Source organism: Pleurodeles waltl, chromosome 6, assembly GCF_031143425.1.
Source record: "Pleurodeles waltl isolate 20211129_DDA chromosome 6, aPleWal1.hap1.20221129, whole genome shotgun sequence".
Classification (NCBI taxonomy): domain Eukaryota; kingdom Metazoa; phylum Chordata; class Amphibia; order Caudata; family Salamandridae; genus Pleurodeles; species Pleurodeles waltl.
Window position 1 is genome coordinate 1,226,671,027 of NC_090445.1, and position 22,739 is coordinate 1,226,693,765.

General features: G+C 45.6%; 1 protein-coding gene across 2 annotated transcripts in view; it reads right to left on the reverse strand.

Moving 5' to 3' along the window:
• SEC24C (SEC24 homolog C, COPII coat complex component) overlaps nt 1-22,739 on the reverse strand; it is a 1,280,009-nt gene that overhangs the window by 553,887 nt on the left and 703,383 nt on the right. For both annotated transcript variants that reach the window (XM_069240542.1, XM_069240541.1), the window contains one exon: nt 6,720-6,858. In XM_069240542.1, coding sequence (XP_069096643.1) covers nt 6,720-6,858 — 139 coding nt within the window. The remainder of the gene's footprint in view (nt 1-6,719; nt 6,859-22,739) is intronic.

A 22,739-nucleotide genomic window follows, 5' to 3' on the forward strand; every position in this document is an offset into this window, starting at 1 on the left:
AGGGAATCTCATGGTTGTTAGCAGGAAATCTACTTGTTGTTATTGTTACATTCCCCAATATTGTTTAGTGGTTTAATGTTATGTTGTTTATCTTTTAGGTTGGGGTGTGTAGATAAAAGAAAAAAAAAAGTGAGATATTATGTTGTGTTCGGTGTTGTTTGGCACGCGGCAGCATTACCGCGTGCCGAACCTATGTTGCGTGCTGCCGGCTGTCGCGTTCTCCCGTGCTCTCGAGAGAAACGGTTGGAAAGCTGCGAGGCCGGAGGACGTGACAGCGGCGGTCTTTGATTTCATGGAAATAAACTTATGTAAATCTTTGCATCGTCTCCTACCTTCATCACAACACAATGGCTATGCATGAGGACATCATGCCTAGTAGTTTCATCACCATCTTGACTTGTATCTTTTGGTTTAGATACATGGCTTGTATTACATTGTGAAATGCCTGTACCCTTTGTGGACTTGGAGTGGCAATCCCTTTTGTTGTGTTGATTGTCGCCCCTAAGTATTGCTGTGTTTGACACCGCTGAAGGTGTGACTTTGTGTAGTTGAGTGAGAAACCTAGTTTGTGGAGGGTTTCTATGACGTACTTTGTGTGTTGTGAACACCGTTCTTGCGTGTTGGTTTTGATTAACCAATCGTCTAGGTACGGGAACACATGTATTTGCTGCCTCCTGATATGTGCAGCCACTACTGCCAGGCATTTTGTAAAAACTCTTGGCGCAGTTGTTATCCCGAATGGCAACACTTTGAATTGGTAATGTACCCCTTGGAATACAAACCTTAAGTACTTTCTGTGTGAAGGATATATCGGTATATGGAAGTATGCATCCTTTAGGTCTAGTGTTGTCATGTAGTGTTGTTTGAGCAATGGGATTACGTCCTGTAATGTCACCATGTGAAAGTGATCTCATTTGATGTAGGTATTTAATGTTCTGAGATCTAATATAGGTCTTAGAGTTTTGTTCTTTTTGGGTATGAGAAAGTACAGCGAGTAAACTCCTGTTCCTCTCTGAGGAATTGGTACCAGTTCTACTGCATGTTTTTGTAACAACGCTTGGACCTCTAGTTTTAGAAGATCCATGTGTTGTTTTGACATATTGTGTGTTTTCGGTGGGACATTTGGAGGGAATTTGAGAAATTCTATGCAATAACCATGCTGGATAATTGCTAGGACCCAAGTGTCTGTTGTTCTTTCCTCCCAATGTTTGTAGAACTTGGTTAGTCTCCCCCCCCCCCCCCACAGGTGTTATGTGTTGGCAATTTGTGACGTCGAAGTCACTGCTTGTTTTGAGGAGTTTTGGGACTTTGGAACTTCCCTCTACTCTTTTGGAATTGGCCCCCTTTATATTGTCCCCGAAAACTTCCCCCCTGATATTGGCTTTGATAAGTGGGCCTTGTTTGCGAGGTTGTGGGTTCTGTGCTTTGTCCTCGAAACCCCCCTCGAAACTGTGTTTTACGAAATGTGCCTCTGATCTCTGGGGAGTAGAGTGCGCCCATGGCTTTGGCCGTATCAGTGTCTTTTTTAAGTTTTTCGATAGCAGTGTCCACCTCCGGCCCAAACAACTGCTGTCCGTTAAATGGCATATTCAGCACGGCTTGTTGTATTTCCGGCTTGAATCCTGATGTACGCAGCCATGCGTGTCTCCTTATGGTTACTGCTGTATTTACTGTCCTAGCAGCTGTATCTGCTGCATCCATTGACGAGCGTATCGGATTGTTCGAGATACTCTGTTCTTCCTCCACCACCTGTTGTGCCCTTTTTTGGAACTCTTTGGGTAAGTGTTCAATGAAATGTTGCATTTTGTCCCAATGAGCCCTATCATATCTCGCCAGCAACGCCTGTGAATTGGCAATGCGCCATTGGTTGGCTGCAACCCTTTTCCCGCAGTGTCGAACTTGCGACTCTCCTTGTCTGGAGGTGGTGCGTCTCCCGAGGTGTGTGAGTTCGCTCTCTTGCGAGCTGCCCCTACTACCACAGAGTCTGGTGTTAATTGCTGCGTGATGTATACAGGGTCTGTTGGCGGTGGCTTGTATTTCTTCTCCACCCTTGGAGTTATGGCCCTGCCCTTTACAGGCTCCTGAAACACCTGTTTGGAGTGTTTTAGCATTCCAGCTAGCATAGGGAGACTTTGGTATTGGCTATGTGTGGAGGATAGTGTGTTAAATAAAAAGTCATCCTCAATAGGCTCTGCATGCAGGGTGACATTATGAAACGCCGCTGCTCTTGACACCACCTGTGTGTAGGCTGTACTGTCCTCATGTGGCGACGGTCTCGCTGGATAACAGTCTGGGCTGTTATCTGATACTGGCGCATCATAAAGATCCCATGCGTCGGGATCATCCTGACTCATTGCAGTATGAGTTGGGGACTGCATAAGTGGTGGAGTGGCTACCGGTGATGTGTGCGTTGAGCGTGGTGGAGATGGTGGCGGTGTTACTTGTCTTGCCACCTTTGCCTGTGGCTGCTTGTCTTTTTCTTGAAAGGCAAGTCTTCTTTTCATCCTAATTGGGGGAAGAGTACATATCTTCCCTGTGTCCTTTTGGATGTGGAGCCTTCTCGGAGTGTAGTCTGGCTCTATTGACTCTAGTTCTTGTCCGAACCTATGTCCTTGCATTTGTGAGGACAGTCCCTGTTCCTCTGTGTAGGAACTTGTTTTCGGTTCCGAGGCCGGATGTTTCGGAATGGAAACTTTTTCGGCAGTCTTTTTCGGCTCCGACGACACTTTTTTAATTTTCGGCGTCCCGGTGCAGACTCGTTTCGGTGCCACCCTCTCGGTGCCGAACTTGCTCGGACCCGCTGTCTCGGGGTCGAGTCTGCTGTGTGCCGGTATCTCGACCGGAGTTGGATGTCTTCGACACATGCATGCCCTTTTTCGGTGCCGATGATCGGTCACCTATTTTTCGGGTTAAGCCATGGCCTGCTGGCGGTGGCGTCACCTGGGCTTTAGCGATCTTTCCGTGAGTTTTGTGTGTCGACATCTTACTCACGGTTTTCAGCGTCTTTTCGGGATCGTCCGAGTCCTCGATAGAGAAGGTTTCTTCTTCCTCCAAGTGTTTTTGTCCTGTCGGCACCGACGCCATCTGTAGTCTTCTCGCTCTTCGGTCTCTTAATGTCTTCCTCGACTGAAACGCTCTACAGGCTTCACAAGTATCTTCTTTGTGTTCTGGAGACAAACACAAGTTACAGACCAGATGATGATCTGTATAAGGATACTTGTTGTGACATTTGGGGAGAAGCGGAATGGGGTCCGTTCCATTAGCCTTGAAGAGACACGTGGTCGGGCCGACCAGGCCCCGACGGGGGATCGAAAACCCCAAAGGGTCACTGGAGCTCTTCAAAATTCAGTGTCGATCTGTTGTAACTAACCCGATACCGAACGCAAACAATACCGTCGAATTTTCTGAGATTCTAACTATCTTTCCGAACCGAAACGCAGAGCGAAAAGGAACACGTCCGAACCCGATGGCGGAAAGAAAACAATCTAAGATGGAGTCAACGCCCATGCGCAATGGAGCCGAAAGGGGAGGAGTCCCTCGATCTCGTGACTCGAAAATACTTGTAACACTCCGAGCCGAACACTAGATGGCGGGATGTGCAAAGCATGTGTATCTGCAGCTACACATGCCATCGAACATAAAGGATACATTATTACACCACTACTACTAAACTAGTATTGTATATGGTAGATGAAAACACCAGAGGTAAGTATGGTAATTGTCCCCTGCAAGCAGGTGCGAGGCAGTTACCCAAACAGTCGTCCCACAGGCCAACACAGAGATGTGGTTAGAATTTGTGGGATTCAGGACCCTTCCCAGTGGACCCCCAAGGCAACCAGCAGACAAGAGGAAGGTTGCAGAGTGCCCCAGCCCAGGATACCAAGAAGACAGGAGTACCTACACCAGGGACCCAGATGCAGAGGGGAGAAGGGACTCTCACTGAGGTCAGTGGATGCCTCGGATTGTCCAGCTGCTGTCATGACCCGTGGACCAGGCTGGTAGCACCCAAGGATGGATTCCAGATGTGGAGTAGCTGAAAAGGAAGGGGACAGAGTCCAGCACCCTTGGAAGTGCCCAGGTGGTGCAGGGTGCAATGCCCACTCTCCTAGAGGTGATGTTCCTCCAAGTTGGTAGAAGAAAAAAAACAGCTGCAGTGCCCAGGGGCTGCAGAAGATCCCAGGAGTCTCCTACGAGCTGTCCCTCAATGGTCGCCGGATTGCAGGAGGGCCAGTGACCAGTCAGGTGACCAACAAGTACTGGCAAATGCAAGCAGGAGCTGAAGAAGTATTTGCAAAGATTTGGGGACCAGCAAGGTCCAGGAGACTCTACCCTGGAGGGGGAGTCAGGACTGACTCTCAACATACAGGAAAGCCAGCAGAAGTCGATGGAGCCCCCATGAGAGACCCACAGGAGATGGACACAGGGATACACAAGGAGGCCTCACCAGCACAACAAAACAAAGCCCCACGTCGCAAGAGTGGCAGGACAGGGCCTGATCTCAGAGTTGCAGAGTCCAGGAGGCTGGGGCTTCTTGGTGCCTGAAGATCCCCTGAGGAAGAATCAACAAGCCTTGGCAAGTCCAACAGTCACAGTGCACAGGGGTTTCCTTCGAGTGGCAGGAGCAAGGGCCCAGTGTCTCCCAAATTGGTCAGAAGACATGCAGGACCCAGAGGAAGCCACAGATTTACTGCTCGTGAAGTAGTCTTCAGATGTCCGTGGGACAGCAGACTCACCAGCCAGTCAACGTTGTCTTGCGGTGCCTGTGGATGCAGGGCAGGGACTCTTTCACTCCAAGGGAGATTCCTTTGTGCTTTCAGGAGCAAACAGAGTCCTTGTGACCCTGGAGGTCACACAGCCTCAAATGTTGCAGAATCCGGAGAAACAATGTTGCAATAGGAGCCTTCCCACCAGAAGCAGACATGGTTAGATTCCAAAGCAGACCAGCAGTGGTTCCAGTGGCCAGGAGCAGACGTTGTCTTGCAGAGAGCTCCTGGGAGAGTCTTGTTCGACGAATCAGAGGACACACCCAAGGGGGAGCCCTTAAGTAACCCTAAAAGGGGGTTGGGTCAGTCTCTGAAGTGACCCATTTAACAGAGGGGTTAGAGGGGGTAAGGGACATCATCTATCTGGCTTAACCAGTCAGATGCTCTCTGGGAGTTCTGTGCACCTCCCTAGGGGAGGAGCTGGACAGAGGGGGGTGCGGGGGGTGGTTACTCCCCTGTCCTTTGTGCAGTTTGGCACCAGATCGGGAATCGGGGGTTCCTGATTTGGTTCAAACCACATATTCAAGGAGGGCGCCAAATGTGCCCTTCAAAGCAGTCTGGTGGCGCTCAGAGGCCACCCCAGCCCATAGACACATAATACATAGGAGGATGTGGTCACACCTTGCAGGAAATCCTTTGTTCTGTCTCTCCGGCCTGAGTCTGGCTCACCAGCAGGAGGACAGAACAGTGTCTGGGGGTCAGCAGCAGCATGGGCTGGCAGCTAGACCCCCATAAGGCTGCACAGGCAGAAATGGAGGATCCTCAAAGGAACCCGGAGAGTACATGGTACCATGCAACTAACACTGGAATTTGTGTAGTTGCAAGATTCCAACATGTTTGATACCAAACATGCCTAGATTTGGAGAAGCCATTATGTAGTTAGACCACTCATGTTGACCAATGTCCACTACATACCTTAAGATGGCTTCCCCGCACTCAGAGTCCAGGAATGGGCTTGGGGTTTGTAGGGTCACACTGCTCATGCAAGGGTACTGTCACACTTAGGGACATGCACTCTGCCCTTGGGCTGAAGGGCCTACCAGAGGAGTGACTTATAATGTCAAAGTGCAGTGACCGGGTTCAGTGTTGAAAGGGTGCATTCACAATTTCACACAGGCTGCAACAGCAGGCCTGCAGACACAGTTTGCATGGGCTCCCATGGGTGGCACAATATTTGCTGCAGCCCATGCAAGACCCCTGGTGTACCAATGCCCTGCGTACCTAAGTACCATATACTAGGGACTTACATGGGTGCACCACTATGCCAATTGTGGTTGAAAAGAGTTTACCGGCAACGAAATTTAGAGGAGAGAGCACAGTCACTGAGGTCCTGATTAGCATGATCTCAGCGAACTAGAGTCTAAACACACTGACATCAGGAAAAAAGTGGGGGTAACTATGCTAGAAAAATTGCACTTTCCTACAACTATAACTTACGCCCCCTCAATGCACAGTTTCCTCATCACTAATTTTATTGCAAATGTTGCAGTTATATTATGAACGATGCCATAAAAGAAGTGATTACTGATTTAGTATCGAGCACCAACATAGCAGCTTCAACCAGAAGGCAAAAAGGAAAACCTCGCAATAAACGGTGACGTCTGTATCTTGTCAGTATGTGCATGCTCATGAGAAAAAGTCTTAGAAGAAAAAACAAAGAAAAACAAACTGCAACACTCTGAATCCAAAACTAGAAGGTGGAAGAATGCAGGGTAAGCGATCTAAAACAATACGTGCTGCAGACAGCTGGAGAATAGGTCAAATACGTCAAGACCATCTTTTTGCCATTCTGGCAAAGGCAATTAATTGTTCTGCACTGAGTTTAAAAGCATTAAAGAAGTTAGAAAACCCAACGATCTTATGTTAAAATCTCTATAAGTTGGCCTTGGGCACTGCTAATAGAATCAATCTAGTGTAGCATTGAAATGTAATCTTGCTGAATACTCATTTCCATACCAAATTTGGCGAAATAATTGATGAGTGAGTCAGTCTCACAATTTCGATACAGATCAGCCAGTTGAGTGCAGCAGTTCAGGGAGAGGTTATGGATACGAAGTCGACGCTGTCCTCCACAACTTGTGTAGAGCACAGCACACTGCATGAGGAAACAAATACAACAAACAGGATAGAGGTCAGAGATCTTCATATGTAGATGGCTGCTATTAATAACATATTACTTCAATTGCAACACCAACATATTACATGTTACAAGAACATTTTACAGTGCTTTCAATTGATTGGTCCCTATCGTAGGGAGGAAGAATACTGTGGCCCCTAAAAGCAATGGACTGAAACAACCAGTTTCCTTTATCGTTGCACAAGATGTGACTGAAAAATGCACTGGTGTTACTGGCACCGAATCAATAATAAGAACGTATGGTTTCTACAACCAAGCTCTATTTGGATTAAAGGTTTAGCGATTGGTATTATTTCTCCTGTGTTTCATACGCATCATGCGGCAGAAAACATTTAGATTGAACTGTGAAATACAAATTATGATAATGCGTTTCTAGCTAAACAAAAAATGTGGTGATGCAGGAAACCAACAAAACATTTTTCTTTGAGGGATTTCGGGCTAGTAGAAAATACTAATTATCTATTTTATGTGGTGGGTGGAAGGGATGTGGAGAATCACCAGGTTATTTAATTGTTTTTTCCTGAAGGATGCACTCGTCTAGGCCCCCCGGAGTCAGGGAATGGGAGATTTGGGTCGGACTGAGTTCTTGTTCTACCACCACCACAGTGAAGGATGGCCCCTACAGCTGGGCAGCATTGCTTTCTTTTTTTAATTTGTTTATTGAGATTTCAGGTTTACACGCTCAATAACCAGCACAAAACAATAGCAATTATAAAGTAATAAACATTACATGTTAGAGCAATTTAGTACTCCGCAAACGTCTAACTCATCACATATTTCTACTAGTCAGACTGCATCCAGAATACAATGGAATTATAGGTATCGCTATGAAAGAGGAAAGAAAAGAGAAAGAGCCTAATTTTTAGGACGTGAATAGAGGAAAATATTGTAGGCTCACTTGAAAGAGCCATCGTCTCGTTACAGGTACATTAGTATTCACTACGTTTGTAGATGCACGGGTATCATACACAGTATTTCATGGCCACTCCGATGGTTCAGTGCCTCAGTATACCTATTTAACTGGTCGTTCACTTTCTAGATTAAGAGCTTTGGGGGAGAGGGGCATTATGGCCACACTTCCAAGCCATTCATCCACATTGGGGATGTTTCATACAGGCCAGGAACCAACTTTCTGTATGCCTTCCCCATCGCTCCAAGTATACATGCAGAGTAGATGTGTCAAGTTCACAGCAGGGATTATATAGCTTGCTAGAGAGTTATGTTTTTTAACTGAAAGCAGTAGAACAATTGGTTGGGGCTCCTGTGGGGCTGGCAAGCTCCTGTTCTCTTTTAGCATCAGGTTAGCTTCTAGGTGCTTCAGGTCAAAATAACAGCTTCCTCCACCAAGGCAGGACTTGGGTGACGTCTATGTATTCTGTGGAGCACTCTTAGCCCTGGTTACAGAGAACTTCGAACTAGAACGACAAGTGGGTCCCCCTTGTACAGAGTAAAAACTGCCGGACGATGTGGATCCACTAATCTGTAGGTTGATGCGCCTCACATTAGGGTAGTCTCCATCTTGGAGCATCAACAAAGAAGACTCAAAGAGGTTCAAGCTTTTTGCACCTTTCAAATTAATAAAGGAGTCTTTTCTCCTCTATTTGGCTCCAGGAACATCATCAAAACATGTCCACTATCTGGGAAAACATCAACTCCTTGTGCTCAAAGTCAGGACCAGGGCATACTCATGGAGCAACTTGTGTGCATAGCTGCCAGAACCTCTGAAATTCACAGATAAAATAAAAAAAATGGTCAAACAATGCTTGCTCAGATGAGTCACATCACATCACAAGTTGAATCACAACGTTCCCAAGTTAAGTGTTGGACTGACTATAAAAGACACCTTAAATAAAAGGAACTAAAGAAGCAACTTAAGAAATTGGAACCCTCAAACCAGTAGAAAACTGGCACAATAAGATACCAAGAAAAATTATGAACCACTCCAGAAACCTTGAGTTGTTCTGACTGAGCACACATGGTTATAAAGGAAAGAGCTGAACTCTAAAGGTCAAATAATAAATGTAATACTGGATTGTGGCCTACATACTAATGACTTATTAGATCCATAAGAAGAACACAATGTTGACTGCAACACAGCTCAAAAGAAAGTAATCTCCAGTGTGAGTGAAAAGTCCACGCCTAAAGGGTTCTACACAGCAAGATATCAAAGTAGTTAAAATGAAGGCATGCAATAGGCAATCTTCATAGTAAAGTCACAGATACAGCAACTGTGCGTAAACTACAGAACAATCAGGTTACTGTGGCGACGTACGAGAACCAAAATCTAACTGAAAAAACCTGTAGGCCTGGTTCTGCATCGTAGGTTTCTTCACTGAAGTCAAACTCTTGAATATCCCCCCCGCTGCTTGCACGAACATCCGCGCACTGTTTAGCATAGTCTTAAAGGAAATGGAATCATAGAATATCCATCTATGAGGTAATATTCAGTTCTGTGACATGGAAAAAAGCCTAACAGAAGCCTCAAGTTTCCCCAAAGTTCAAAATAAGTCTTCAGGATCATGTATTACAGCTTCCAAGTATCGAAAAACCCTTTCAGGAGAGGTGATGAAGGTGAAAATGCACCTTGGTAGGTTTGAAAACAGAGTAAAAAGGAGCCTGTCCTTTAAGAAACTGAGAGACTCTTCTTCCCACAGTCCATTCTATCAGCAGCTGAATGCCAGAGCCGTTTGTTTTTCACAGTACAGAACAAGCTATGATTATATATTATGTCCCATTTTTAAAGCATCCGCAGAAAGGAGGGTTATTTAGGACTTCAATGAAGATTCACAAAGTGAGGAACCAGGAGTACAGGCATATAACCTTTTCTTCTGCTCTGTAGGGTCTTCACTGGTAGTCAATTGATAGCAAAAAACTTGAATAGAGCAGCAACTTAAATAGTCTGGTGTAGCAGAGGCTGGATAATAAAGTGTAGCAGAGGCTAGGCAATAAAGTGAGTATATGGAAATTGTTTCTTACCCTGTAAGCATCTGTTCGTAGTGAGCAGTACTGTAGATTCACATGCTCTGCATACTCCTGCCATCTAGTGTTGGGTTCAGACTTTACAAGATGTTTTTGTTCGATTAAGTCTTTTGAGTAACAGGATTCTTGCCTTAGTTGGTAATGCACATGGGCACCAAGTCCATTGTGAGATTGATTTTCACACCGGGTGAACATAAATGTGGAGTTGTGAGTGACATCAGTACAGTGGCAAAGCGTATACTGTGTAAAAGGAGAAAATATTAAGGCATAAAGGACATCAACACTGGCTCCTAGGAAAGCAGGTTGGCACATGTGAATTTACAGCACTACATGATAAGATGCTTACATGGTATGTTACATTTTCAGTGTGCAGCATGCGTAGCTGTTGATACACATGCTCTCAAAAGACTTTAAAGCAGTACACTTTAAAGCGATGGTCTGTGAGTAGAGGATGTAGATGTCTGAAATAACGTCCTTATAATTGTTTGGCCAACTTTAGCCTGTTGACGGGCTAGAATTTCCACACAATAATGCTTTGTGAAAGTATGTGGAACTGACCATGTAGCTGGCTTACAAAAAATCTGATATGGGAATGTTTCCTCAGAAAGCCACTGTTGCACTAGTCTTACTAATAAGCCCTTGGACGGTTAGGCATGGTTCCTTTAGCTTTATGGTAGTTGGTTTGGATGCATTTAACAATCTCCCATGGATATGCTGGCTTTTGATATTGGGTGACCTTTATGAGGTTTAGCAACAACAACAAAGTTATGGATGTAGGAAGTTGGATTGGTGTGTGGGGTGCACCTATGGTGTTATCACCTTATACCAGGTCCAGGTAACCCCCATTAGTGAAGTGTAGGCAGTGTCTAGGAAGCCAGGCTCTCTAGAGGTAGCTATGGATGAGCAGCCAAGACTTATCTAGGAGACATGCAAAGCTTATGTAATACCACTACAGTCACACAGCACTTACACATATGAAAGAACCACACAGTCTTACAAAAATAAAGGTTCTTTATTGTAGTAATGCAAATACTAAAATACTGTACAGGCAATACCCCAACTGGAGGTAAGTAAACACACTATTCTATACACATTAGCAATCAGTAAATAGCATAGAAAGCAATAGGCACTGGTAAAAGTAATAGCAAATAGGGAGGGCCCTAAGGGAGGGCTAAACCATATTTTCTACCATTGGAGGACATTACCAGTTTACTGTAATGCCGTTTGGTTTGAAAAATGCACCTGCCACTTTTCAGAGGTTGGTGAACACAGTCCTGCAAGGGCTGGAAGCTTTCAGTACAGCATATTTGGACGATATAGCTGTCTTTAGCTCCAGCTGGGATGATCACCTGGTCCACCTATGGAAAGTTTTGGAGGCCCTGCAAAAGGCAGGCCTCACTATCAAGGCTTCAAAGTGCCAGATAGGGCAGGGTAAGGTGGTTTATCTGGGACACCTTGTTGGTGGGGAACAGATTGCACCACTTCAGGGGAAAATCCAAACTATTATTGATTGGGTTCCCCCTACCACTCAGACTCAGGTGAGAGCCTTCCTAGGCCTCACTGGGTATTACAGGAGGTTCATTAAGAACTATGGCTCCATTGCAGCCCCTCTTAATGACCTCACATCCAAGAAAATGCCTAAAAAGGTATTATGGACAGCAAACTGTCAGAAAGCTTTTGAGGAGCTGAAGCAGGCCATGTGCTCTGCACCTGTCCTGAAAAGCCCTTGTTACTCAAAAAAAATTCTATGTCCAAACTGATGCATCTGAATTAGGAGTAGGTGCAGTCCTATCACAACTTAATTCTGAGGGCCAGGATCAACCTGTTGCTTTTATTAGTAGGAGGTTGACCCCTAGAGAAAAGCGTTGGTCTGCCATTGAGAGGGAGGCCTTTGCTGTGGTCTGGGCTCTGAAGAAGTTGAGGCCATACCTGTTTGGCACTCACTTCATTGTTCAGACAGACCACAAACCTCTACTTTGGCTAAAACAAATGAAAGGTGAAAATCCTAAATTGTTGAGGTGGTCCATATCCCTACAGGGAATGGACTATACAGTGGAACATAGACCTGGGAGTAGCCACTCCAATGCAGATGGACTCTCCAGATATTTCCACTTAGACAATGAAGACTCATCAGGTCATGGCTAGTCTTATTGTCCTTCGTTTGGGGGGGGGGGGGGGTTGTGTAGGAAAGTACCATCTTGCCTGGCATGTTACCCCCCATTTTTCACTGTATATATGTTGTTTTAGTTGTATGTGTCACTGGGACCCTGGTAACCCAGGGCCCCAGTGCTCATAAGCGTGCCTGAATGTGTTACCTGTGTAGTGACTAACTGTCTCACTGAGGCTCTGCTAACCAGAACCTCAGTGGTTATGCTCTCTCATTTCTTTCCAAATTGTCACTGACAGGCTAGTGACCATTTTTACCAATTTACATTGGATTACTGGAACACCCTTATAATTCCCTAGTATATGGTACTGAGGTACCCAGGGTATTGGGGTTCCAGGAGATCCCTATGGGCTGCAGCATTTCTTTTACCACCCATAGGGAGCTCTGACAATTCTTACACAGGCCTGCCACTGCAGCCTGAGTGAAATAACGTCCACGTTATTTCACAGCCATTTTACACTGCACTTAAGTAACTTATAAGTCACCTATATGTCTAACCTTTACCTGGTAAAGGTTAGGTGCAAAGTTACTTAGTGTGAGGGCACCCTGGCACTAGCCAAGGTGCCCCCACATTGTTCAGAGCCAATTCCCTGAACTTTGTGAGTGCGGGGACACCATTACACGCGTGCACTACATATAGGTCACTACCTATATGTAGCTTCACAATGGTAACTCCGAATATGGCCATGTAACATGTCTATGATCATGGAATTGCCCCCTCTATGCCATCCTGGCATAGTTGGCACAATCCCATGATCCCAGTGGTCTGTAGCACAGACCCTGGTACTGCCAAACTGCCCTTCCTGGGGTTTCACTGCAGCTGCTGCTGCTGCCAACCCCTCAGACAGGCATCTGCCCTCCTGGGGTCCAGCCAGGCCTGGCCCAGGATGGCAGAACAAAGAACTTCCTCTGAGAGAGGGTGTGACACCCTCTCCCTTTGGAAAATGGTGTGAAGGCAGGGGAGGAGTAGCCTCCCCCAGCCTCTGGAAATGCTTTCTTGGGCACAGATGTGCCCAATTCTGCATAAGCCAGTCTACACCGGTTCAGGGACCCCTTAGCCCCTGCTCTGGCGCGAAACTGGACAAAGGAAAGGGGAGTGACCACTCCCCTGACCTGCACCTCCCCTGGGAGGTGTCCAGAGCTCCTCCAGTGTGCTCCAGACCTCTGCCATCTTGGAAACAGAGGTGCTGCTGGCACACTGGACTGCTCTGAGTGGCCAGTGCCACCAGGTGACGTCAGAGACTCCTGCTGATAGGCTCCTTCAGGTGTTAGTAGCCTATCCTCTCTCCTAGGTAGCAAAACCCTCTTTTCTGGCTATTTAGGGTCTCTGTCTCTGGGGAAACTTCAGATAACGAATGCATGAGCTCAGCCGAGTTCCCCTGCATCTCCCTCTTCACCTTCTGATAAGGAATCGACTGCTGACCGCGCTGGAAGCCTGCAAACCTGCAACATAGTAGCAAAGACAACTACTGCAACTCTGTAACGCTGATCCTGCCGCCTTCTCGACTGTTTTCCTGCTTGTGCATGCTGTGGGGGTAGCCTGCCTCCTCTCTGCACCAGAAGCTCAGAAGAAATCTCCTGTGGGTCGACGGAATCTTCCCCCTGCAACCGCAGGCACCAAAAAGCTGCATTACCGGTCCCTTGGGTCTCCTCTCAGCACGACGAGCGAGGTCCCTCGAATCCAGCGACTCTGTCCAAGTGACCCCCACAGTCCAGTGACTCTTCAGCCCAAGTTTGGTGGAGGTAAGTCCTTGCCTCACCTCGCTGGGCTGCATTGCTGGGAACCGCGACTTTGCAGCTACTCCGGCCCCTGTGCACTTCCGGCGGAAATCCTTTGTGCACAGCCAAGCCTGGGTCCACGGCACTCTAACCTGCATTGCACGACTTTCTAAGTTGGTCTCCGGCGACGTGGGACTCCTTTGTGCAACTTCGGCGAGCACCGTTTCACGCATCCTCGTAGTGCCTGTTTCTGGCACTTCTCCGGGTGCTACCTGCTTCAGTGAGGGCTCTTTGTCTTGCTCGACGTCCCCTCTCTCTTCAGGTCCAATTTGCGACCTCCTGGTCCCTCCTGGGCCCCAGCAGCGTCCAAAAACGCTAACCGCACGATTTGCAGCTAGCAAGGCTTGTTAACGTCCTTTCGGCGGGAAAACACTTCTGCACGACTCTCCACGGCGAGAGGGATCCGTCCACCAAAGGAAAAGTCTCTAGCCCTTTTTGTTCCTGCAGAAACCTCAGCTTCTTCTGTCCAGTCGAAGCTTCTTTGCACCCGCAGCTGGCATTTCCTGGGCATCTGCCCATCTCCGACTTGCTTGTGACTTTTGGACTTGGTCCCCTTGTTCCACAGGTACCCTAGATTGGAAATCCACAGTTGTTGCATTGCTGGTTTGTGTCTTTCCTGCATTATTCCTCTAACACGACTTCTTTGTCCTTAGGGGAACTTTAGTGCACTTTGCACTCACTTTTCAGGGTCTGGGGGAGGGTTATTTTTCTAACTCTCACTATTTTCTAATAGTCCCAGCGACCCTCTACAAGATCACATAGGTTTGGGGTCCATTCGTGGTTCGCATTCCACTTTTGGAGTATATGGTTTGTGTTGCCCCTATCCCTATGTTTCCCCATTGCATCCTATTGTAACTATACATTGTTTGCACTGTTTTCTAAGACTATACTGCATATTTTTGCTATTGTGTATATATATCTTGTGTATATTTCCTATCCTCTCACTGAGGGTACACTCTAAGATACTTTGGCATATTGTCATAAAAATAAAGTACCTTTATTTTTAGTATAACTGTGTATTGTGTTTTCTTATGATATTGTGCATATGACACTAAGTGGTACTGTAGTAGCTTCACACGTCTCCTAGTTCAGCCTAAGCTGCTCTGCTAAGCTACCATTATCTATCAGCCTAAGCTGCTAGACACCCTATACACTAATAAGGGATAACTGGGCCTGGTGCAAGGTGCAAGTACCCCTTGGTACTCACTACAAGCCAGTCCAGCCTCCTACACAGAGTGACCCCCAACAGCCAGGAGAGCAAAGGTAAGTACTTGGTTTTCCACAAAACCGATAAGACTTTGGAAAAGATTGTGCAAGACCCAGACAAGACTGGAAGAACCCTAAGGTGGATCCTGACAGAAGAGGACCTTCGCAGGAAGGGGACTAAGTCCACTTCATGGTGGAGTGCCTGTTTGTGGCAGAAGCCACTACTCACCCTCTTCTGTGGATGCAGGACCAGGTCAACTGTAACCGAAGAAGGTCAGAAGTGCAGCACAGGAGCAGAAGATGAGTTCCAGGAGGGAATCAAGTGATGTCCCATGTCGATGATCGTGATGCAGTCAGTCAGTGGTGCTGGAATACCACCAACAAGCCTTGGCAAATGCAAGTGCCAGAGAAGAAGGTTTTGCAAGGCTAAAGAGGGCCAGCAAGGTCCAGGGGACTCGACCCAAGGATGGGAGTCAGGGGTGACCCTCAGCAGCTGGGAGAGTCACAAGAAGAGGAGGCAGCCCCCACAGGCAGCAGCCACAGAAGTCGCACTGAGACCCACTCAGCACACCTGAAGAGGAGTCCCACGTCGCTGGAGCAGCAGGCAGGAGACTGCACTTTGGAGGAAGGAGTGCTGGGGGCCGAGGCTACACAGAGTCTGAAAAACCCTTGAAGGAGGAACAAACAAGCCTTGGTAGCTGCAAGAGTCGTAGTGCATAGGGGTACCGTCCTGCATGGAGAGGCAAGGGCTTACCATCTCCCAAGTTGGACAGCTGGTAGAGAGGACCAAGGAGACCAGTCCAGACCACCACCTGTGATGCAGGATCCACGCAGTTCCAGAGGAAAGCAGATAAATGCAACCGGTCGTCAATGCAGTTGGTGCCTGCAGATGCAGGGGAGTGACACCCCACCAAGGGAGATTCCTTGTTACTTCTTGTGTAGACTGAAGACTTGCAGCCCTCAGAGGATGCACAGGTGGGGAAATGCTGAAGTTGCTGGAAGGAGCCAGAGAAACAATGTTGCAGAGCAGAGTCTTTGTAGGTTGTCTGTTCCTGGAGGGTCAAGTTGCAGTCCCAGTGGCCAGAAGATGAAGTAAACAATGCAGAGGAGTTGGCAGAATCAAGAGGAGCTCTGGGCACTACACCCCTGGGGTGGTGGACAGGGGAGTGGTCATTTCCCTTACCATTGTCCAGTTTCATGCCAGAGCAGAGACCGGGGGGGTCCCTGGACTGATGCAAACCGGTTTATGCAAGGAGGGCACCAAATGTGCCCTTAAAGGCATTTCTAGAGGCTCTGGGAGGCTATCCCTCCCAAGCCATATAACATTTATTTCCAAGGAAGAAGGTGTTACCTCCCTCTTCCACAGGAAATCCTATGGTCTGCCTTCCACTGCCTGAGCTGGTCAAGAAGCAGGAAGGCAGAAACCTGTCTGAGGGGTGGCAGCAGCGCGGGCTGCCTGGAAAACCCCAGGCGACTAGTAGGAGCAATGCTGGAGGTCCTCAAAGGAGCCCACAGAGTGCATGGAATCATAGAACCGTTACTGGCAACAGTATTGGGGTATGATTCCAACATGTTTGATACAAAACTTGCCCAGGTTCGGAGTTACTGTTATGTAGCTGGACACAGGTAGTGGACTGTGTCCAGTATGTGGGTATAATGGCTTCCTGGCACTTATGAAGTCCAGTGTAATGGAGCTGGAGTTTGTAGGGGCACATCTGCTCATGCAGGGGTGCCCTCACACCCAGGTACCTGCATCCTGCCCTCTGGGCTAGGAGGGCCTACTATAGGGGTGACTTACAGTGACCTGGTGCAGTGACCTGTAGTGAAAGGGAGCATGTACTTTTTCACGCAGGCTGCAGTAGCAGGCCTGCAGCCACATTTTGCATGGGCTCCCATGGGTGTCACAATAAATGCTATAGCCCATGGGGAACCCCAGGTGCCCCAATGCCTGGGTACCTAAGTACTATTTACTAGGGACTTATATGGGAGTACCATTATGCCAATTGTGGGGTGTTCAAAGTCCTAAGCAACCAAATTTAGAAAGAGGGAGCAGTTACTGGGGTTTTGGTTAGCAGGATCCCAGTGAACACAGTTAAAACACAATGACAGCAGGCAAAAAATGGGGGGAACTATGCCAAAAGAGGGTACTTTCCTAAAATGGACATTTGCGAAAAAGGTTTCGTTCTGTGGATGTAGAACATGGGATCCTATTCAACATCATCATGAAGAGCCCTTTCTGCTCAGGTTGAGGGGAATAAACCAGCTTGATTGTTTACTCAAAGTGGGAGGGTGGGGGGGGGGGGAATTTAGGGTTAGTTCCAAGAACAACCTGATTCTTGTGAACTTGATTGAAGGGCTTTTGTAAAGAAAGAACTTGACATTCACTGATGACCCTTAAAGATATAATAGTTGTAAGGAAAGTTACTTTCCAAGAGAGGAATTGCATAGATAAGAGAATAAAAGTTTAAAAGGAGGGCACATTAGCCTAATGAGAAGCACATTAAGATTCTTGAGAGGAGCAGGCCCTCCATAAAAGCTCTAATGAAAGGAATTCTGAATAATGTAGAATGCTCCCACGTTTTGTAAATATGCAGCAATGACAAGGAGGTGAAGGTGTGTAGATGTGTTTGCTAACCCTGACTTTTGGAGGCGAAGCAGGTAGAAGACTATGTCTGAAGGAGTCCAAGTGTTTTTTTATTTGAATACCAGACCAACCTTTTCCACTTTCTGGCATAGCAGGCACTACGTAATAGGTTTATGGACATCCCAGAGAAAATCCATACATTACTGGGGTAAACTGAGCTAAGTGATCTCAGAACTTTGCTGCCAAATTGTTAGATTTTTCTTCTTGTGGGGCCTGGGTGTCTGATTCTATCTTGGTACTGGGTGGGAGTGTCCAGACTGATGGAGAGCTTTCTTAGGGAGTGAGAGATCTTGAAGTGTATAAAACCATAGTTGTCCGGACCAAGTGGGAGCTCCTGAAACGAGAGAGATGTTTGTCGTAGCTTCCTTACAAAGTAAGGAAGGAGAGAAGAAAAAGAGCAGGCAAATATCCATGACCATTTATCCATAGTTGATATCCATGGATTGTGGATGAAGGGATCTGGTTGCAATGTTTTACCATTTTGCTTAATCATGAGTGGCAACCAAGTTTAGCTGTAGAAAACCACAGCAACGAATAAGGGAGTACGACTTGTGTGTAGAGATTCCATTTGTGGGCTTCTTGAAGCATCCTGCTGAGTAGGTCTGCAAAGTTGCTGTCCCTAATCCAGAAGCTACTCCACTCGGATGTGTATTTGGCGGTGTTTTGCTCAGTTCCAAATTCAATGCACTGGTGTTGAGAGCTGTGGAGAATGTGTGACGACCTGTTTCTGTAGTTTGCACAAGAGATCATATTGTCTATTCTTAAAAGGACTACTTTGCCTTGGATGTTCTGATAAAAGGGTTTGCGAGCAAGACAAACTGCTATGAATTCCAGATAACTGATGTAGATACGTTGTTGTTGAGATGATCACACACCCCGTTTTGTCATGTTGTGGAGGTGAGCTCCCCAATCCAGACTAGAAGGTCTCTGTGGTAATGGTCACTTGCGAAACGGGGTCAATGAAGGGCCTGCCTTGCAACAGATTGTTGCTGTTCCACTAATGGAAACTGGCCCTTAGAAGCACTAGATCTTCCCAGTGACCCTCCGCATGTGACTTATGTGCTGCAAGGCACTCCTGTAAGGGACACGTGGAGTTTACCATAGGGAACTATGACTATGCAGGAGGCCATCATCTAAAGAAGGTACATTACTGTTATTGCAAATTGACAGTTTGGCTGAAAAAGAGACAGTAACTTCTGAACTGCCGATACCGGTTGTTGATTTGGGTAAGCTGTGCCAGTGAAGGCATTTAGGGTAGACCCTAGGAAGGGTGGGACTTGAAGGGTCTGAAGATCATACAAGGTGCTATTTGCTGTAAATTCCAATCTGTGGAGCAGTGAATAGCAGCCTGGGTGTGGGAGCTGTGCACTGCTGCCTGGTTGCACTCTAGATTAGTCAAACTCATCCTCCTCGACCTCTCCACAGCTTTCAATACAGTTTCCCACAACTCACTCATCAGAAAGCTTCAGCACTTGGGCACCTGCGGACCATCCCTCAAGTGGCTATCCTCCTTCTTCACAGACCGAGCAAGTTAGGCTTCCTCCCTGTATCTCAGAACCCAAGAAACTCAGTCCCTCAAGGATCGTAGCTCAGCCCAACCCTCTTCATTGACTACATGATGCCCCTTGCAGACATCGTCAGAGGTTATAAAAGGAACCTCTGTGGCGGCTCAGGTCTGCAGGGAGCCCACTGTCTTCAAAATATCAATGTCCTGAATTTCTAGCGATTTTGTCTAGCATCTCACCAACCCAAGAGATGCTCTCCATCAAAAGACAAGTTGATGAGATACTGCTGGACCTCTGGCTTAAAACATGACACAAAAAAGCCAAACGTAACATGATGGAGGTGTTCACTGCCTTAGAAGTGGTGTCCAGAGAGTCAAGAGTGTAACATATGGTGACATTATAAAAAGTCGTTCCGCTGCCACTATATTTTCATCCATATTCTAAAACTAGTCAAGTAGTTGTTGAATGAACTCTTCCATCTCCTCCCACTAAGCTCCATCATATCGTGATAGAAGACCTACAAAATTGGCAATGCGCTAATGGGTGGTCGCCCCACCACTACCCTGTTGCTTGCTGCATCAAATCACCTACACTGACATGCAGTGGGGTGTAGTCTGTGGCCTGGGCAGAGGCTCGTTCATGGGTAGTACGCACCACTAATGAGTCAGGGGGAAGATGAACCTTGATGTGGGAAAGGTCACATGGACAACGTTTAAACTTTCTCTCTGTTATGGATGTAACTGCCCTAGCCATGACAGGTGTGCTAGAAGTCTCAAAGGCAGACTTAAGCATTCCCTTCAGCATAGGGATGAACTGAACAGACATTCCAAGTTGGAGAGCATCTCCTCAAGGAAATATTCCTCCTCAAGCATCATGCATAACCCCTGTGACAGGCAGCAGCCCAATGGATAACCCCATGACATGTAGAAATATAATCTGGGGAAGAAGCCCTGACAGGTATATGTTTCGAGTTTGGATCCCCTGGTGGATCAATATCTTAATCTTCCCAGTGTAGCCAATTTTCTAACACCAATCATGTGGTAATAGAGATATCCTTAGACCACATGCTGGAAACATAGCATATCTTTTAAGTCAAGAGATTGACAGGTATGCATTTGTCACTGAAAGACTTCTGCCAATCTCTAGGTACCAACTTCTGCAGTTTGGCAAAATATATTACAAACATTCCTGAGATGGGCATAATAGCATACAACCACAGAACCATGCTTACATTCTCCAGTATGACATATAACACTTCAAGTCAGACAGACATGCATTGGTCGGAAATGCCTCAAAATCTTCAGCGAAGTTCTGGAAATAAACATGCAAACTTCTGTACAGTCCCAACATTATGAATACAATACACCCCACATCAATAGGGATAATCAATTAAGTCATATCTTTAAATTTGCTAAATGTTTGCATCCATAGTTATGTTATTTAGCTTAGTAAAGATAAACAACAAAGGCCAGCAGCTCATCTCTCTCGCCTTTTGATGTACAAATAAATTGAGAAAGCAATTTATTTTTAGGAGAATGATTGAATTCCGACTTGTTAGAATAATGGACTGGTTACATGCATCATCTGAACAACGATGCCAGATGACCAGTATTGCGCTACTGCCATTTAATATTTGTGTTTGTTGTGTACAACTGGAAAACAAAAGTGATTTAAAAAAAATTATTTCATCGCTTATGTCATTACAGCCTTGAAAAAGCAGCAGGAGTTACAAAACACATGTTGGCAGTTTTGCCACTGAAAAGTGTTGCGCCGTCGTTTCACTGGAAGCTGTTACAATCCAAGATTTGCTGTGTGATTGTTTTGCGCGTTAGAATCTACTGTATTCTAATATTGCTTTTCTTTTGCTTGAAAACTTGGCAGTTTATTCTTTGTACTGTGTTATATTATTAATCAATTGTATTGTCTTGTATAGATAACAAGAAAAATAAATGTTAATATCATTATAAATATAAAGTAGAAAAATAGATAAAATATGCTATATGGTTCATAAATATAAGATAAGAAAATGGTTAAGATTTACTAAACGCAAGACCCTAACATTTTATAGCCATGATCTAAAAATGTAAGTAATTTTATAATAAAACGTTTTCACTATACAGATAATGATTTCTACCAAAAAATACATTTGTATGAAGGAAATATATTGCTTATTATGAGAACTGGACGAGAATACATGTAATGAAGTGATGGAATAAGAATCTTTATGATAAATTTAGGCAAATAAATTGTATTTTGGAGTTGTATTTGGGTGCCTCCTGTCACAACTTCCCACAGCGTACAACCTATTTGGGTGCTAATGGGAAACTAACATCTTGGGGTGGCACTAATATGGTGGACAGATTATCTTCTATAGTTACCCTACTTTTTAATATCTAGGATTAGGTCAGTGATGTCATCAGTGAGGTAATTTAAGATGTCATGAGTTATCTAATGTATGAGGTTATACGCAGGGTGTGATAGATGGAAAGTTATAGTTAGTTCAAGAAATTATAACGTGCATTTCAGTGTTTTTTTTAAACATAGGTGTTTGTGGCCTATAGTGCAGTAGATTGTGGATGATGTAGATGCGTAAAATAATGTTCTTAGTGCTGAATTAAGTTTATTGTAATTAATTAAAATAACCACAATATCAGATAAAAACATTCAAACATAACCAGAAAGTACTACACTTATCAAGCAAATCAATAACAGTTAAAATACACATTTTAGAGTGAAGGCAAATATAAAACTCATTCAGGTATGTTGTGTGTTTTTAAGCAGTAAGTAATGACCTCATTGCAACTTGTCAATCTGTTTTAAAACATGATCTGTTTTACTTGTTTGTCACCCAGACAGCACCATCAGAGAGCAGCACAGAAAATAGGCAAAGGACTTCATGTTTAGAGCCTACACTGTGTATGTGTGAAAGATTCTGAACTCCAAGATAGTCTGAATTCTTTCATTAAAAAGAGCATGAATCTAATTCTAATTATTTTCTGTCAAATTGACGTGTGCATGTTTTCAAATAGATATTATTGAGCGTCCAGCACCTCAAAAGAGTCCATGAGTGCAGAAGACAGTTTTCTTTTCTAAAGTGAGAGCATACCTTCAGTACGACTCGGGGCGTTTATCTGCCACTCAATTGCAGACTTTAGGGTTATTCTTGACGATTTACTTTCCCAAATACTGACTGCTCAGATGCAGGGCTTGCTTTGATTACTCCATGTAACATGATCAAGAATTCCTGTTATTAGACTCTTCCTCAACAAGTGGCTTTATGACGTTTTCCAGGCTGCCTGCCTAGGAATTAACTAATAAATGACAATACCATGAAATCAGCTTTGCAGGCCAAATCCAGTCAGAGGAGACCAAACTCAAGTACACTTGAGCTCTCAAGTAAGTAGAACAGCTTTCAGCAGGCATTATACTGGATCAGATACAGGGTGCTACAGAGTTCTCCTGGCTATCCATGATGGCCATAGGTCAGGGTGGGGAGAAGGTTGGCTCCTGCTACTTTTAAAATATGGCCAGCTGAGGGGCAATGTAATTTTGTATGCAG